General features: G+C 34.2%; 1 protein-coding gene across 1 annotated transcript in view; it reads left to right on the top strand.

The window, feature by feature from the left end:
• The window catches only part of Ush2a (usherin), a 763,436-nt gene that overhangs the window by 583,222 nt on the left and 159,867 nt on the right, over positions 1-20,347 (top strand). Inside the window, exons 48-49 of the mRNA XM_046438452.2 lie at positions 3,998-4,166; positions 17,424-17,645. Coding sequence (XP_046294408.1) covers positions 3,998-4,166; positions 17,424-17,645 — 391 coding nt within the window. The remainder of the gene's footprint in view (positions 1-3,997; positions 4,167-17,423; positions 17,646-20,347) is intronic.

Raw genomic sequence — 20,347 nt, 5'->3', positions numbered from 1 at the left:
TGCTAGAATAAATGATGTTCTCTATGGAAAAAAAAAAGATAAAACTTGTGGAAATATTGAGGAAAATATGGAATTTAATCTTCATTTTTTGTTTCCATTATTTTAACATGTATTATCCAATGATGAATGAAGAATAATTACATAGGTATATGATTTAATACTTCAAAGTTTGTCTAGTGATAAAGTTCATCAAAATAAAAACTGATTCTGGCCAGAAGTTGCCCTCATAGCTGACGTGTGATAATGGATTTGATAATAGTTTCATTTCTAAACCATACTGTGAAATTAAAGCAAAAAAAGAGAGTAAAAGTAGGAAAGATAATGTTTTCGTTTAAGTGTATTCCAAAATATTAAAAAGTAAATTCTCTTAATATAACCAGGTCAAGTTAAAATATACCTGTTATGGATGAAGAAAAAATTAACAGAGTACAACAGAATATTAATAAAGTATAATAGATACCTATAGATTCTATATGTTTAGGATGAATTACTTACATATTCCTTCACTTTTTTGTGTATACTTTGATATCCAAAACTATTTTTGTAAGCTCTTGAAGAATTTTTTTTTTTTTTTTTGGTACCAGGGATTAAACTCAGGGGCACTCGACCACTGAGCCACATCCCCAGCCCTATTTTGTATTTTATTTAGAGACAGGGTCTCACTGAGTGGCTTAGTACCACTCTTTTGCTGAGGCTGGCTTTAAACTCAGGATCCTCCTGTCTCAGCCTCCCAAGCCAAGCTGCTGGGATTACAGACGTGTGCCACCACACCCAGCCAAGCTTTTGAAAAAATTTAATGAGACTTTGCACCAAGTAAATGACTATTTGTATAGTATTATTAAATTCAATACTTTCCAGATGACAAAAAGCTGTTTAGTCTAATTTTAAAACAATTAAGAAAAAAGATTAAGATGAGAAAAAAGAAAGACACTTTCTACTATTCTATGGGGGGGGAGTGAGAGAGAGAGGAGAAAAAGAAAAGACTACAAGCTTTTATAAAGAATAAATGTAAATTGAAGAATGGGGAAAGAAAAGTTCACCTTTGGGAAACTGGCATGGGCAAATTTCATCTAATATTCTTCAAAAGAAACATCAAGAACATGAAGAAAGAGCCTATAGAATGTGAGAAAATCTTTGCCATCTTTCCCTCAGAGCATCGATCTCCAGGATATATAAAAACTCAAAAAATTTAACACCAAAAATGATCAATAAATGGGCAAAGGAACTGAACAGAGAAAGAAATACAGTCAACAAATGTATGAAAAAAATGTTTAACATATATAGCAATTAAAGAAATGCAAATTAAAACTACACTGACATTCCATCTCATTCTAGTCAAAATGGCAATTATCAAGAATACAAGCAACAATGAATGTTGGTGACGATGTGAGGGAAAAGGTTCACTCCTACATTGCTGGTGGGACTGCAAATTGGTGCAACCCATCTGGAAAGCACTATAGAGATTCCTCAGAAAACTTGGAATGGAACCACCATTTAACCCAGTTATCCTACTCCTCAGCATATACCCAAAGGACTTAAATCATTATACTATAGTGACACAGGCACACTAATGTTTATAGCAGCTCAATTCATAATAGATAAGCTATGGAACCAACCTAGGTGGCCTTCAACAGGTGAATGGATAAAGAAAATGTTGTATATACACAATGGTATATTACTCAACCTTAAAGAAGAATGAAATTATGGCATTTGTGTGTAAATAGATGAACTGTAGTCTATTATGCTAAGTGAAAGAAGACAGGCCCCCAAACCGTAAGGCCAAATGTTCTCTCTGATATGTGGACGCTAACACATAATAAGAGTCAGGGAAAGAAGAACAGAAGTTCATTGGATTAGACAAAGGGGAATGAAGAGAAAGGGGAAGGGGAACAGGAATAGGAGAGATGGTAGAATGAACTGGACATTAACTTTCCTGTGTTCATATACGAATACACTACCACTGAAATTTTATATCATGTACCACCACAGGAATGAGATCCTAATTAGAATAAGTTATATTCCATGCATGTATATTATGTCAAAATACACTCTACTGTCATGTCTATCTAGAAAGAATAAATAGGAAAAAGAAATTATTTTAAAATTTAAAGAAAAATCACATGCCACTCTTAAGACAAATGTTATAAATTATTAAAAGGAGATGCAATTCATAATGATGATTCATAGGAAGTCTTCATTTTATCTTAAGGATTTAAGAGGCAACATAGGTATTGTCAGCAAAAGAGAATGAGGAAGTTTATTTAATTTTCAAAAGAAAAAGCTTATTTGTAAATTTTAACTTGGGCTTAGGTACAACTATCTATTTCCTAAAATGAGAGGTTACAAAGAAGTGGAAAAGAGACTTTTATTTTGCATCTAAGAACCTCTGGCTAAATCACTACAACATCGGGAGTACCTAAAATACTTATTCAAGCTCCCCCACGTGATTACACATGATTACAAATTGTGATTCTCCAGTCTCAGTGAATCAGCCCTGAAGGGATTGTTATAACCCAGATGATAGATTCTATCCCCAGAGATTCCGTTCAGTAGGTCTGGGGTGGACTGTGAGAATTTGTATTTCTTACACATTCCCAGGTGATCCCTCTATGGCTGGTCCAGTAACCACACTTAGAGAATAATTGGATCACAAAATTCATTTGAAAACCATGGAGCAAGGAAAAGAAACCTATTTGAAAATTAGCCACATGCAAATAAGTTCCGATTATTGAAATTCCCATTCATACTTTCAGAGACAATAAAATGAAGACTGGATTAGGTTTAGGAAACACTTTGTTTATTGGGAAACCTCCCAAGAGAAAAATTTCCTTGAAAATGTTCTTTTGGGACCCCATCAGTGATGGAAGCCAGAGTGGGTGAGAAGAAAGGCATATTTCTCTTGGAGAAAGGAAGATGAGAATGACATTGATAATGAAAGGTTGAAAATCAGCCAGTCCTAATGGCTCATTACTAAATAAATTCTTGAGAAATGATTTCAAAAGAGAATGAGAAGTACTGGATAAACTGATAAAAGAGAAGACCAGATGTGTTGAAGTGTCCAGAAACACACTATAAGTGAATGACATTTTACTAAATGCTTTAAAATCAAACAATGTCATGAAACAAGGCAGATATGATATGCTGCTTCACCCTAACCAGCCTATCTAAACCTCAAACACTAGAGAGATTTCTCAGTTAGCTCCTACAAATACAACTTGATTTCAAAATTTACCTTTTATACTAATTGAAGGAAAGAACTGTCCAATTTATTCTTGGAATTAGACTAAGTTTGAATCCTCATTGCTAATAATTAAAGCACAAGAAGTTCATTACAGTTGAGACAGTAGCCATGCTACCTGAGGAAACAAAGGGGTAGACTTTGGAATCGAGCCCAATTTCTTTGCTTTTAGATAACTTTTGAAAAATAAGGGTAGCTTTTCAAAATTAATTTTCATATAAATTTTCTTTTTTATATGTGGTCACCTATGAGATAGACAGACAGACTCATAGACAGTAGACCTCCATTGAGATTGCCTTTTCTGAAAACTGGGTTCATAATTAAGGGACCATATGCAGTTTAAGAAAAATTCAAATTATTAAGAGAAAAAAAGAAGGATCAATGAAAGATAGCTTCCATAGACACTGTGTTTTCAAATTAAACAAACATTAAAATAAAAATATACATTTGAGGGGAAGTGTTCATTAAATCAAAAGAGTTTTTTTACATTGGAAGCACTGGTGGATAAAAATAGTTCATATTTATAGAGTATTATAGTAGAAAATAAAGCATTGTTGAAGGCTAAAAAAAAGCTGTGCTGTATCTCAGATAACATTATTTATAGAATTTGAATGATGCTGGAAGATACATTTTTTAAACCTATGAAATATGCATGATATCATCTCAGATCAAGACCTTATGAGAAAATAATTGTATCACATGAGATAGAATGCTCTTAATTAAACTTACATTTCTTTAAAAATGATTTGAAACTTTCAGGTTTGTTGTAATGGAGTTCTCTATGACCCCAAGCCTGGATACCACTGTTGTGAAGAAAAATATATCCCATTCATTCTGAATTCAGTGGGAGTTTGTTGTGGTGGCCGAATTCAGGAGATACAACCAAATCATCAGTGCTGCTCTGGGTATTATGCTAAAATTCTACCAGGTGAGCATCATTTCTGAGTGTACTGAATAATTTGGGAAACATGAAAACACTAACACATGACTCGTGGCAGCATCTATTTTATATACCTCTCCAACAAAATTTGAACTGCAATCACATAGCCAATGGCCTGTTTTAGACATCATTTCTTCTTTCAGCTTCATTGAAATATAATCTAGGCTAGGTAGAAGCCAAAGAAAGAAAGAACACCAGAGGGATATAGTCATTCACTGTGGCCAAGTGCACTGGGATGAAAGGTATAAAGCCAATAAGCAAAACCAGGAGATAAAGAAATGGAGAGATGGAAAGACAGTTACTACTTACACCACTGTAGTAATGGAGTGTTCTTTGCAAATTATTGCAAAACAGTGTTCTCCCAGAACAAAGAAAGTAAGAGCTTTATTAGGGAGATTTATACATATCCAAATAGGGAACACTCATCATCATATATAGTGAGGTACATATTCCTGAGCATGCTCAGTTCTGTGGTCATAATCACATGTTCAGAAAAAAATGGCAGATGGAAACACTTCTGGGCAGAGGATTTAGCATTGTAATAAGCAAAGTCTACTTCAAGTCATCTAAAAAGAATTAAGTCATAGTGATGCTCAATGATTTTGGTTCATTCTTTTTCCAAAGATCCTTAGCTGAAACAAAGAGAAAAACAACTTTCAAAGTATGTTAACAATCTTTTAAAAGGGCAGCAACTTTTCTCTAGAAAGTATAGGAACTCACCATTAAAAATGCCTGCCTTGGAGCCAGGGTTGTGGCTCAGTGGTTGAGTGAGTGCTTGCCTAGCCTGCATGAGGCACTGGGTTTGCTCCCTGGCACCACATTTAAAAAGTAAGCAAGTAAAATAAAGGTATTGTGTCCATATACAACTAAAAAAATATTAAAAAAAAAATGCCTGCCTTGCATAGAGGATAACCTAAAGAACTATACCTGGAGATCTAGTCTACTCCCTGTGCTTGTGACTTTATTCACATGGCTCAATAATTTCATCTTCAAATCTGGGGATCTCTGCTTATCCCTCTCTAAGAAGCAGTTCCTCACTTATTCATTTCTATTCTGAACCATACATGCATTGCTCCTAGTTGGATTAGAACTACCCATTCCATTTTTCTGAGAGTTCTAGTCCACTGGCAGGATCATCTTGTTCTGGATTGGGCAGGGTAAGGAACAATGCAAAAAAGGGTAGCAACTAGGAGGGAATTCCTCTCCCTGCCCCCTTCTTAGTGCTTCAGCCAAGTGAACTAGCCATTTACCTCCAAATTTCAAGAATCATGTAATTGGGAATAATGATAATAACAACTGTCATTCATAAAATAAGAAATCTCTGGTATGCTCTGTATTTAAAAGCTTTACATATGCTACCCAATATAATTGTCATAACTCATTACTCTAGTAAGTGGGTATTTTATATGCAGTTTACAAGCAAGAAGCAGGTCTAGAGAATATTAGTAACACATTCAGATTCATAGAGATGGATTGGAGTGGGAGAGTTGAAATGGAAATGCAGGCCTGTCTCCCCAAAATCTATGCTCTTTGGAGGAGAGCTGTCTCTGTCTCTTTGTCCAAAATGTGTTAACATTTTTTTTAAAGGGCTATTCTAGACCTCTAAACTTTTTCATTAGTTTAATAAATAATAAACCATTGTCAGTTTCTATTTATTCTAGAAAAGGCATTGAGAATAACAGATAGTTTGCCATCACCAAAATTGAATATTGATGTCTTCCTTAAAGAACAAAAAGTGGATCTGGGAGGAATAGAAAAAAGCCAAGTTTTTTGGAGGCCTTAGGAAAGCTGAGATGCCTAGTTTAATGTGAAATTCAAGCCAAACATCTGGTTAATTTAGATATTGGTTTTTCAGTTTACCTTGTTTTGGTACAAATTTATTCATATATCCACCCAAGGTATGTGAAATGTGAAATTGTCTTGTCCAATTTCTCTTTTGCTAAATACTACAGCAAAACAGAAAACTGTGTTAATTAAATACTCTACAAGTTTGTTATCATTTCCCTTTACAATTCATAGAAAAAAATATGTCTTTTTAGTAGTGCTGTTGTTTCTGATTATCCAACAAAAATACTTGCTGACCTGGATAACTTCTAACCAGATTTTCTAAATAAGAAAATACATTGATAGAATAAGGATTTTGTAGAAAATTGATAATTATTATCTTGTAGTTCATGGTTGCTAACAACTAGTCAAATATTGTCAAATGCTTTATTCTTTCTGAACACTTAAATTTAGGGAGTTTTCCTCTATAATTCTTCCCTTTCCAACAAATTTTAAAAGTCCAGAAATGAGATAGACATTTCCTGTTCTTTCTTACCATCCTTTACAACTGTAGACTTTATGAAGCTTTTCTCTATGTCTAGCATGTAACTAAGTAATTGTGTTTTTCCAAGTCACACTAAAATTTTTGATGTTATGATTTACAACAAACCATTCAAATGCTGAAAAATACCCTGTGTCCCTGACAAGCTCTACTTGGTTGCATCTACACTGTATTTGACTCTAGAGATTGGTCTGATCCTTTTTCAATCCTAGCAGTGTCAGATTTAGAACTAAGAACTACTTTTGTTCTATTTCAAAATAAAATATGAGGTTTTTTCTGAAAAGCAAATAACCCGTGGAAGCCCATAGTCTCTTATTGATATTATATAAACTTTTTAATAGCTCATTTTTAAAACAAAGAGTATTGAAATCTCTATTGTCGAGATGTGTATATGTATACAGGCTTACTCAGACCTAAAGCGTTTTTAATACCTACCAAATGACTGAGCATGTCGCACATTTGGATTCTTTTTTGAGTAGTTCATTTTTCACAGTTTCAGAATGCCTACCATGGTGTCAAGAGAAAGAGAATTACAATTTCTGGAATAATCAAAGGCACTGTTCAGTCCCAATCTTTCATCTGAATGTACCTAAATGCAGAAATTCTTTCATGACCTCTGTCCTTAGCCTAGGGTCTTTGTTAACTAGTTTAAGGCTGTTTGCATGAAGAGGGAAAGCATAGTGACCCCAAACCATCTTGTATCTAAATGTAATTAAAATCCAATCATTAGTCTCTCAGTTCAAGGCTAAGATAGATACAGGCAATCTGATATTTGTAGATGAGTCTGAAATATTGGTTAACATTTACTTCCTTTTTTCTTCAGGACTTTCCTCCAAAGTACCCCATAACAAAGAGGAGCAGAGAAAAGAATGTTCATCCCCCCCCCCACTTTTTTTATAAATATGCTAATGACCCCAACCAAATGTTAATGTGGGTCATTCTTTGATAAGAATAACAATTAACTGTTAGACTGCATGGTGGCTTTTAGAGAGAAAACATTTTCAAGCCTGGCCTGAAATAGATTCATTTTGAGAGGTTAATGAGAAGGTGACTGATCCTTGTATCTTATGTCTAATAGCCCTTTTTTGAAGGAAAAAAAAAATCTGTTTTATTTTTCATTGATATAATCTGCATCTCTTTTATGAAGTATTTTCTTCTGTCAGTATCTGAATAAGATTCTGAGGGATTCAGGAAAATGTGGACAAAAGGTCTAAACCAATTAATATTTGGTATGCGCAAAACAGCATTTTTAAAAATAAATAAATAAATGTTGCTTTCCCCAGTCTAGTTGTGTACACTATGTTTTTTCTAAGACCATCATTGTCCTAAATGATGTCCAATTAACTGATCCTGCCTCCACTCCTATGTGGATTATCCAACAAAAATACTTGCTGACCTGGATAACTTCTAACCAGATTTTCTAAATAAGAAAATACATTGATAGAATAAGGATTTTGTAGAAAATTGATAATTATTATCTTGTAGTTCATGGTTGCTAACAACTAGTCAAATATTGTCAAATGCTTTATTCTTTCTGAACACTTTATTCTTTCTGAACAGTGTGGGGGTTTATGAAGGTCTCTGTGGAGGCAAAGAAGACCTCTACTCAAAACTTCTAGGTTCTTGACCATGTTGCAGAAGATAATTAAACCACATCAGGCTTTGGCAAAGAGAGAAGGAGCTTTATTAGAAAGTGAAAGGTGAAGGTGTACACTCTGAGAGCAGAATTCAGTCTATCATGAGAGGGAGATGTACCGCCACGACTTAAATTTTTATTAGAGTACATATTGGTTGGAACATATATGATTCAAAGAGGCTGGGCCTCTCTCCTGACTAGGAAATACTGACCAAGATTGTGTCTTCCCATCAGGTGGTCTGGTCTGGTAGTAGGTTTCCCTTTACATCAACATCTCTGGCAGTTGGGCAATTGATCAGGTCATAAGGCAATCAAATTTGGCCCCTCGCCTCATGGGGTTAATGATCTTTTTCTGTTGCCATCTTCCTATATTTCTACATTCAAGAACACTTACAGGGAATTTAAAAGTTGTAAAGTAACTTATTGGCCATTTAGTATTCTTGGTTTCTGGTCTTTTTCTGTCTCTTAGGCTCCTTGGTCCAGCTCATGAGTTAAATTTGAGTTGCTAATGAGTTATTTGTTCTATAATTTAATAGTTTTCCTTTAGAGACCCCATATTCTCTCTGTATCCTTAAATTTCTATCTTACCTGAACTGTATGACATATTATGTTAAAGTTTGCTAGTAAGGGATATTGTTTCCTTTGGATATGAAGACTTAAGAAAGATTGTATTCTACATTTCAGACCAAACAGGAGACTCTATTACCCAGAGGAAGTAAATATGTATATGACAAATATAGTAATTTACTGTTTATAGCAAGTAAATTTCTCCTTCATTAGCCTCTGTGAAAAAAAAATTCACAAGTTCCTTTCTACTTGTTGATACCATGTTATAGAATCCTTTCAAAGACAAAGGATGAAGTCTACTATCTCCTGAATTTTAGAAATCCATATTTTGAGAGAAAACTGAGACTACCTCCTGAGTATTTATCTTAGAGAGATGAAAACATGTTTACTCAAATACTTACCCATCAATGTATATGACTGCTCTATTCATAATTGCCCCAGAAGTAGGAACAAGTGAAAAGTTCTAAAGGGAGTAAATGGGAAAACTGTGGTACAAAGAAATTCTACCTAGCAGTAAAAAGAAACAAAATCTAGATAAATACTAAAAAGGCATTATGCAGAGTGAAAGAAACCAGTGTCAGAAAGGTATAAATTCTGAGATTCCATTTGTAAGACATACCCAAAGACAAGTTATAGTTACAGAGAACCACTTGGTGATTGTCAAGGATAATGGGTGGGAAAAGTGAGACTATAAAAAGATAACATTGGGGTGTTTCTGGGGAATGATGAAACTCTTGTGTATCCTAATTGCATTCCTGTGTTGAAATTCACAAAAGTATAGATCCAAAATGGCCAATTTTACTGGGTGGTACTTTTAAAAACAGTATGCCTTAGAATACAATTTCCATTTTATGAGTATGAAAAGTAGGAAATATATACATGACCTAGTCATTCAGCCAGCCAAGATTAGAATTTTCACAATTAAATACTATATCGAGTCCTTATATTTCTTCATATAGTAATGTGCTGATGTTGTATGTGTAATTTAATGTAATTTATTTTTCTGTTATGGTGGTAAAACAGAAACAAGCAAATGTATCTCTACTAAAATTACAATTAGAATCATTATTTTAAAAAAAAAACAAAACATATCCTAGTCAGAAACTAGGCTTCTTTCTTATTTCAGGTAATATTTTACATAATTGTACTCTAATAAAAAAAAAATCTCTGTATAGTATTTTGGTGGTTTGATAGCGAATAATTTGTAAACATGGGTTCTAGAGTCAAATTGCCTGGCTTCATATCCCATGGCTTTCACTTCTTAGTTGTTTGACATTCATTGAGTATCTTAACCTAGTGATATTCATGAGAGACTAATATTTCCTATGTCCTTGGAGCCAGTGATTTAGAATCTCCAAACTTACCAGTTCTCATGTACAAATAGAAAGAAAGGTTCAAAGTAATTGAGGAGCTTAAGAATGAAGGGGTGACGACGAGTCTCCTCATTTGACAAAAGATAGTTTGCTATGAATCCTGCCAGAGCAAAGACTCTGGAGTGTTTACTTTCATCAGGTAACATAAAAGGGCAGCTGCTTCACCAAAGCTAAGAATTGCATGTCTAGTGGCCACTGAGATGCTGTGAAACCAAACATCCTACCGATTCTCTGAGATTAAGCAATCCTCTAAGTTAATTTTTGGCAGTGGGACCTGGGAAAGTTATGAATACCTCCCAACCTTTAAGAAAAAAAGAGATCTGCCATTTTGCATGACATTACAGCATAGACTCAAAGCCCTGAAAATATACTTTTTTTCTGATAAATAGATGTTCGGAGACTTTGTGCCCCTCTGTTGGCACCCCTATTGAAAAATAGATGGAACCAATTCTTTTGGACTATCCTGGAAACATAACAGAAGATCACCCACATCTTCTCTGAGTGGAATGAATCTTACAGAGGAAATCACACATCTCTCAGTGTATTCGTTTCCCATTACCGCCAGGACATTTTAGTTATTACTAAATTCCCACAATGTAGTTGCTGAAAACATTACAAATTTATCATCTAATATTTCTCAAGGTCAAAAGTTCAAAATGGATCTCACTAAGCTAAAAATCACGGTGTCAGCAGCACTGTATTCCCTGATGGAGGAGAGAATGCATCTCCTTGCCTTTTCTGCCTCCTTGGGGCTGCCCACATCCTTTGGCTCATGGCCCTCTTCCATCTTCCATACCAGCCAAGGAAAATCCAGGTGTTCTCACATCATATCATCAGACTTATTTCTTATGTGCTCTCTTAATTCCCCTTTGCATGTAATATGACACATTCACAGGCCCCAGGGGTTACAATGGAACTCTCTAGGAGGTCATGTTCTATTTACCACACTAGAGGTATAATTAATAATTGTGAGAATGAAGGGGATGCTTCTTTGAATACTTGGGCTATGAAAGACGCCAATATATTTAGAAAGATACTGTGAGAGTGAGTACAAGAGGAGATGCTGAGCATTAGTCCATTGCTCTGAATTAAGCAAATACCTCGGGGATTGGAGATAGGATGGTACTCCATTGGGAACTATAGGGAAGTGAGCAAGCGCAATCTTGTACAAAGTGGCACACAAGTCATTTATCATTTTGATGAAATGAACAGAGTATTACAAGGGCTAGAACAGGGATGACCAGTCCTTTCCGGAACTATGTGTATACAATGGATCACGGTTATGTAGTTATATTGCTTCCTTTTTTCTTCTTCTTTCTTTTTTTTTAAGTAGATTTTTAGGCCAGTTTTAAGAGTAAAACCCGATTGATAGAGACTTTTAAGGGTTTCATCTCTTCTCTGAATCCCACATGTGAAATGTCTTTGCCCTAGAAGCTCTTGGAAACAGATTCCAGATTTCAGATCTTGGTCAAAAAGACATCAGGTATTGTAGATAATCAATCTGTGCCATCATCAAATTACTGACCTGGGATTTTCCCCCTGGCACTTGTAGGTAACTCTTAGAAAGTGGATTTTGGGTCCACATTTAATCCTGGCATCTCATTTACAAAGTGGATTTCCTCCCAGTGGATGCACTGGAGTGGAATTATTAAACCAAGAAAAGTGTAGTGACTTAAGAGAGAGCAAAGAAATACAAAAGCAGAATCTTAGGAGTATTTGAAGTTCCTACCACTGAGGCATTTTGGTTATACCTAGGAAGGAATGATGAAAAAGTAGTAGGTTTGTATTCCCAGTATCAATTACATATTGTCACTATCTGTTTTCTGTGGCTATAATAAAATACCACAGACCAAGTAATTATTAACAATAGAAGTTTATTTGGCTCATGGTTCAGGAAACTGGGAAGTTCAAGGACATGGTACCAGCATCTGGCAAGAAACATCATATTGCATAATCCCATGGCAAAAGGCAGAAGCAAGAATGTATATTGCAGAGATTTAAAGGAGGGGGGATGGAATTAGGCTTAACTCATCCCTTCTATTAATAACCTATTCCCACAGCACCCAGTCACTCTTAAGACAACAGCATTAATTCATTCATGAGATAGGAGCTCCAAATCCTTCTATTTTTACAATTACATACAAATTTCTTCCTTAGGTCAAAGTCAGTTATGGTTAGACCAAAGCAGCTACATTTATGGAGTTTGTCCTTCTCTTTTTTCCATTCTATCTTTCTACCTAAAGCAGAGCAAATATTCTTTAGGACCCTTTTTCCTACTAGTATTGACTTTTTTATTTTGGTGTGGGCTAGATAAAGAAGTGTCTTTGTTCTCATCTTTATCTAATTGCTTAATCTGAGAAGTTATGAATTTGTTGCGTTTTTGTTTTCTTTTGCTGAGCCATTGTATCTTCCATGTGCTAAGCAGGCAGTTATAATTTCTGAAGCAGGGGCAGTCTACTATCCTGTCATCTATTTTCTGGCAAGTTGAAATATCTTCTTCACCCCTAATGAGACTAGAGTGTTCTTGGAAGATACTAGTTAAGGGGTCTCTGAAACCAGGCATGAATTTATTTATTTTTTTTCCTGTTTATAAGACCAGATTTTTTAATTGTGAGAAAATATGAATGACATAAAATTTGCCATGTGAACAATTTTTTGATTCAGTTTAGTGACATTGAGTATATTCACATTGTTGCACAACCATCACCACCACCTATCATGGGAATTCTTTTCTGTATCCAGACTGACACTGTATTCATGGAGCACTCTCTCCACTTACCCTTACCCTCAACACCTGGCAACCACCATTCCATTGTTTGTCTCTATAAATTTATCAACTCTTGGTACCTCTTATGATTATAAGCACCTATTTGTCCTTTTTTAAAATTGACTTCTTTCACTTAACATAATACTGTCAAGATTTATTCATATTGTGGCTTATGTCAAGGTTTCATTCCTTTTTAAGTATGAAAAAATATTCCATTGTATGTAGATGTCACCTTTTTTTAATCCATTTATCCATCAACAGATATTTGAATCATTTCTATTTTAAGCAAATGTGAAGAAAGCCACAGTGAAAATTAGTGTACAAATATCTATTCAAATGCCTGCTTTTAAAACACCCAGAATTGGAATTTCTGGAACATAAGGCATTTTTATGTTTTATTTTATTTTAGTTTTTGAGGAACTGCCATACTGTCTTCCACAGTAGGGGCACCGTTTTATATTTTCAATAGCAATACACAAGGTTCCAATTTCTCCATACCCTTGCCAACATTTATTTTGTTAATAGTTTTCCTAATGAGTATGAAGTGGTATTTCAGTGTAGCTTTGATTTGCATTCGCCTTAGACTTAGTGAGATCGAACATCTTTTTATGTACTTATTGACCATTTCTATATCTTCTTTGGGAAAATATCTATCCAAGTCTTTTACTCATTTTTAAAATAGGGTTGGTGTTTTTACATTGCTGAGTTGAAGGAATTCTTTCATGTTCTGGATATTCATCCCTGTTGTGGTTTGCATATGGTTTGGGTGAGTCCCCCCAGGTTTATGTGCTGGAAACTTGGTCCTCACTGTGGTGAGGTGGACAGCTGGTGGGAGCTTTGAGAGGTATGGCATAGTAGAAAGTAACTAGGTCATTCTGGGCACTGCTCTCCTAAGGAATTCATGTATTTCTTATGGGACTTTAATTAGCTCCTGGGAGAGCCAGAACCAACTAGTTCTATTGTTTTAAAATATCTGAGCCTGGTCTCTGAAATTCTCACTTCCTCTCTCACTATATGACTATTCTCTCCCTCTGGCACATCTTCCCACCATAAGGCCAGTTACTGAGACCCCTATCAAAGCTGAGCAGATGTTGGTGCTATGTTCTCAAACCTCCAGAAGTATGAGCTAAATAAACCCATTTACAGATTGCACAGCCTCAGATATTTTGTTGTAGTTCAGAAAATGGACTAAGACTATCTCTTAACAGATACAAAATTTTTAAATATTTTCTTCTGTAGGTTGCCTTTTTACTTTGTTGGTATTTTTCTTTGATAACATAAAAGTTTTTAATTTCGATGAAGTTAAGTCATTCATTTTATTTTTTTATTGCTTAGCCAAATTCAGTGTAATGAAGCTGTGCTGCTTTCCCTTTTTTTAGAAGAAATTCTAAGGATATGGTTTTTTTGTTTGTTTTGTTTTTGTCTAGATCTTTAATCCATTTTGAGTTCGTTTCTGTAGCGTGTGGTATAAGGTCAGGATTCATCATCATTCTTTTACATTGGGATATCAATTTTACCAAAACTGTTTGTTAAACAAACAAACAAATAAATAAAACAACAACAACAACAAAAGATCCTTTCCTTGACAGAATGGTTTTGGCACCCTTGTGAAAAATGATTTGGCCATACGTTGGAGGGTTTATTTCCAGGCTCTCTCTTTCATTGGTCAACATATCATCTTTACACCAACATCAAACTGTTTTGCTTAAAATAGCTTTGCACTAAGTTTTGAAATCAGAAGTGGGAGATGTACAGTTTTGTTCTTCTTTTTCAAGATTGTTAGAGCTATTTAGAATCCCTTGAGATTCCATGTGAATTTTGGGATGGACTTTTGTATTTCTGAAAGAAGCATCAGGATTTTGACAGGGTTTGCATCAAATGTGCAGATCATTTGGGTAATAGTGGAACCTTAACAATATCAAATCTTACAATCCATGAACATTAGATGCTCTTTCATTGGATGTTAATTCTTTCTTAATTTCTTTCAACAACACTTTGTAGTTTTTAATACATAAATTCACTTGGTTGAGTTCATTAGGTAGTTTTTTAAAAATATATTATTGTTGGGATGAGGATGTGGCTCAAGCAGTAGCGCACTTGCTTGGCATGCATACAGTCCAGGTTGGATCCTCAGCACCACATACAAACAAAAATGTTGTGTCTGCCAATAACTAAAAAATAAATATTAAAAAAAATTCTCTCCCTCTCTCTTTAAAAAAATATTATTGTAAATTTTTTTTTCAGATTGTTAATTCTTAGGGTATAAGAGAAACACACCTGATTTTTGTGTTGATTTCATATACTTTGCTGAATTCAACTATTAGTTCTAACAGGGGTTTCTTGTGAAATCTTTAAGGTTTTCCACATATAAAGTCATTTTGTCTGAGAGCAGAAGTAGTTTTGTTTCTTCCTGTTCAATTTAGATGTCTTATTTCTTTCTCTTGTCTCATTATTCTAGTTTAATATCCATTGGTTTGATGAATGGAAGTGAAAAACAGCATTCTTTTCTTTCTGATCTCAGAGGAAAAGCTTTCAGTATTTCACGTTGAGTAAGATGTTATCTGAGGGTTTATACATCTATGTAGACATATATATAGGCTCCTTAGTGTGTTGAGGTAGTTTCCTTCTATCCCTGTTTTTCTTCAGTATTTTCATAATGAAAGGGGTTGGATTTAATCAGATACCTTTTTTATACCATGACCATGATTTTTTTTCCTTTGCCCTTTTATCATGGTGTGTTATATTGATTGATTTTCATATGTTGACATATTTTTTATTCCACCAATAAATCCTAGTTGGACGTGTTGTATAATGTATTAAATTCAGTTTGCCACTATTTTGTTCAGTAATAACAAAGTAATAACCAATAAGGAATATTGGTCTGCAGTTTTCTTTTCTTGTAGTATCTTCATCTGATTTTAATATCAAAGTAATGCAGCCTTCATAGAGGGGTTAGGAAGTGTTCACTGTTCTTCCATTTTTAGGAAGAGCTTGAGAAAGATTGGTGGTTTTTATTCTTCTTTAAATGTTTGATATAATTTCATAATGGAAGCCATATGGACCAGAGTTTTTCTCTGTAGAGAGATTTTTGGTAACTAAGTAAATCTCATTACCAGTTACAGGTCTGTTCATATTTTGTTTCTTCATGATTCAGTCTTGGGAGGTTTGTTTTACTGGTAATTTATCCATTTTATCTAGTAGAACAAATTTTTGTGCAATGAATTTGGACAGGAAAGACCTCAGGGATAGCTGCTGAGATTTCTTGTCCTGTTTTTATACTCTTTATTATTTATGTATACATAGTTGAGTACTATCCCATATTTCCTACACTGCTTTGGTAAACAATTCACCTCTTGCTTCTACTAACCACATTGTAGGATATCCAGAACAAGGTGATGAATTAATTAATAGAGAACATGAAGTTCAGGTCTATACATATCTTAGGCAATCCTCAATTCTTAGTGAACTTATGCCTTTTCTTGAAAAACTTGACAAGTCTTTACTTGTGTTGTACAAGTTTAATCCGAACCATGGTTTAAAGCTATACAATCTTTCAGGTTGGTCCTCAACTCATGTACCTTATAAAATGTAGTGAAAGAATATTGCCCAGACAGGGTAATATGTTTTAAGGGACAATAGAGGAAATGGAAAAAAACAGTTAAAAGAACAGAGAAAGAACAGTTGAAAGGGCAGGAGAGAAAGGAGGAGGAAAGTTAGGACAAGGAGGAAATCAAGGTTTGAGGACCAAGAGGGAGGCCAACCAGAGTTGGGTCATGAAGTACAAAAGGGGGTGATATGTTGATTTTTAGATCCACCAAATTTTGTTAGTTTTTTTCTAAGATATTGTTAAAGGGAACAAATTCTAAACTCTCCTATCTTTTGAGGTTTTTTTTTTTTTATCGTTTTGAAATCTCTTCATACCTAAATAAAGCTGACTATTGAAATTTAGACTATTTGGATTTTTTGATCTTAGGTTATCAGGCCAAAGATTATCTTATTTTTATCCCAAGCTTCCTAGAATATCATGTGAAGGGAAAAGTGGATATGCCTACATTAGTATTCAATGTCTGCCATGGTCCAGCAAATTATGAATGTGCTGATTGGAACATAGTGATTTTACCTCCACTTATTTAAGTCACCCTCCTATTAGAAGTATTTTGTTTGGTTACCTTGACATAGTCATGGGCGATACAAATTTATCTATTGGTAGTTTCTAAGTCTATTTCACTTATAAAAAAAATTATATTAAACAGAAAAGTATTCTTAGGCATTCTTTTTCTTTAATGTCAAGTAACCCATGTCACTAGACCTAGGTGGTCACTTATAAGAGGAAAGGTAAACAAATCACAGAGCATTACCTCTAAATGAGTATGTGTGAGCAGACATACATTTGTTTATATATCTTGACACAAAAGTTTTAGAGATGTTTTCAGATTTTGCAGCTCCAAGGTAATGGTATTCTTTGTAGTAATTCTGACAATCAGTTGGCCTCTTCAGTATGATTATGATCAAACTTAATTGTGAGTCATATTTTTTTTTAATTCAAGCAATGATTGTTATTGTCCTAAATTGACAGGTGAAGTATGCTGTCCAGATGAACAACACAATCGGGTTTCCGTTGGCATTGGTGATGCCTGCTGTGGCAGAATGCCGTATTCCACCTCAGGAAACCAGATTTGCTGTGCTGGGAGGCTCCATGATGGCCATGACCAGCAGTGCTGCGGTGGACAGATTGTGAGCAAAGATTTAAAGTGCTGTGGTGGAGAAGTGGAGGGCATGGTATACAGTCCCCTCCCAGGTAAGGGGCCCTTCTCTCCCTTTCAGTACGTGGAGAATCTGAGGAGCAGAGAGGGTGAGAAATTTGCTCCTAAAATAGAACAAGTAGAGCTCACATTAATTGATATCCACTGTAACAATTAGTAACATACCGTATAACAAATTAAAATGTCATTTCCCATTTCTGTGTTTATCTGATGCATTTTATAAAGACACATCTAAAAAAAAAAAAAAACCCTAAAACAAATCCCCACATGAAAGCATGAATGCATTGACTCTGGATCAAAAGAATATATTCCTTGAAATATTAATATAAAATCAATTAATTATATTATGTATATAATTCCTTCACTTTCTTATTCTCTTCTCCTTGTGAAGCAAGCTAGCACTAATAATAATAATAAACATTATCATTGAATGAGTACTTATTCTCTAGAAGGGACTATCCCAATGTTTTGTATGTTATTAATAAATTAATGTTTACAACCATCTTACAAATAGGTACTATTATTATTCACATTTTCAAAATGAGAAAAATGACTGAGGGTATAGCTCGGTGATGGAGCACTGGTCTAACATGTGTGAAGCCCTGGGTTTGATCCCAACACTGCAAAATAACAAATAAAAATGAAAATGAGGACACTGACATGTGAATATTAGAAATTTGCTCAAGATCATATAGATAGTTAAATCTAGAATTTGATGGCCTGAAATTCATACAGTTGGGGGGAAACTTTTTAAGAAAAGAAAATTAAATTATGCAGACAAAATAAGATAGAGAATGAATATTCATGTGTAACGGGACCATAAATTACAAAAATTATGCATATATTAAAACAAAACCCTGGCAAATCCCACTAACATAAAAATAGCACATTTTTATTATGTAATTCCTGGCATTCCTTTGCCAGTTTTCCCCCTGACCTGCTTAACACACGCCCTCGGATAACCCCTTCATATGACCATGGTATTTTTATCATAGTTAAGGGAAAACAGAAAAATAATTCAGTCTTTCCTATTACATGGTTTGCCATAATTGATTTTAAAAGAATATAAAGTTTTTAAAAGTAGCCTTAAGCTTCATAAGTCATTATTATAATGTTATGTGAATATTTAGGATTATTGTCAAATTGGAGAAAATCTCTACTGAGGATCTTTCTAGAATTTTGAGACATTTTAAATTTTCTCGTCTGAAAATGATTTGAAGTGACTTGTCTTAAATATTTGTTGAGTTGACATTATTAACCTGTATTTCATGGATATTTTCTATATATCTGAATTCAGGTTGTAAGTTATCATAGATATCACTATCCTATCTGCAAATCAGCAAAAAGTATGTTTTCCAAAGTATTCATGAGTTATATCTCTTCATAATTTATATTATTCAGTAATCAAATGACCTGTGCATTACTTCAATTCTAAATTTGTCATTTTCTTTTAAATAGTTTCCTACTTTAGATGCAATCTGAAATGCATTTCCTTACAATCCCCTCCTTGGTATTAGAATAGTTTTATTTCATTACATTTTTCATTATTACAGCTTTTGTTTCATATTATATTAGATTTTCTATCTGACTTTTCTTTCTCTAAGATTCTCTTTAGGTCTGTAATTTTTTACATTCCATATCTTTCCAAATTTCAGCTGAGTTGGCATATTAAAGACTTAATAACTTCTTTTTCATGGGAGGTGACTTAAATCATATACATATGTCTACTGAACACAAATATTTCCTGAACTCAATTTCTCTTTTGGCTTTGTTGATTTTAGTATTGAAGTGCTTTTCTTAATAGTTTCCATAAGAACTTTACATAGAAGTGATACATACTATGCATAAGCAAATGATCTTTATCAATAATACTGTAATAAACAATTTAAATAATTGTTACTTATGGATAACTCTGATGGTTTTTAAGAGAAGAAATTATAGAAAGTAGCAGAGAATCCCTAGTTCATCTCCATCAAGATATTATGATGTCTGTTATCATATTCAGAGGGGACTTAGAGCGGCAACCCCTACTGATCGTGGGGTAGATTTTCCCTGAACATAATGAAGCTTGAGCTTCAGGGTCTTTTGATGAATGAACCCCACTCAAGGCAAATGTAGTTATATATTTTTATAAAATTTGTAATATTTTAATATTTAACTACAATTTGTTATGGCCACCATCTCTTGCCCTTTTCATTTTCTTTCTGCAATGTGTGCCCTGATATCATAGGCATTTTAAAAATCTAAGTAAATATTCAGCAGTTAGCTTCCAAGTTCACTTGACAGTTGTGCCCTTTCCTATAGCCAGGGAAAAGCATAGAATAACATATGTAGCTGTTTGTGTTGACTAGGTCTAGAAATAGCAACCATTTGTATTAACATTCCATTGATTAGAACTCAACTATCTGTTGACACCTAAATACAAGGAACACTGGATATTTGCTCATGAATCGTTTGCCACTGTGACTGAGAAAGGATTCTAACTCCATCTAAATGACTAGAGTCCCTGCTCTAGATCCCTATAAGTATTCTGATACCTGGACAAATATTCGATACTATTGAACACAAATCAAATATGCATTTTGTCTGATGAGCAGGCCAAATATAGCATAACCAGCAAGTGGCAAACATTTAATGAATGACCAGGAAAAAAAAACACAGGCATTATAAAGTTTTCTTTTAAACACCAAATACTTGAAAAAATTAGAAGAAAAAGTATTTACTATGTATAAATGCT

The sequence above is a fragment of the Marmota monax genome, unplaced genomic scaffold, assembly GCF_021218885.2.
Source record: "Marmota monax isolate L192 unplaced genomic scaffold, Marmota_monax_Labrador192_F-V1.1 WCK01_AAM20220418_F8-fsc00118, whole genome shotgun sequence".
NCBI classification, from domain to species: Eukaryota; Metazoa; Chordata; class Mammalia; order Rodentia; family Sciuridae; genus Marmota; species Marmota monax.
The sequence above is the reverse complement of the archived record's forward strand: the minus strand, read 5'-3'. Positions and strand labels throughout refer to the sequence as shown.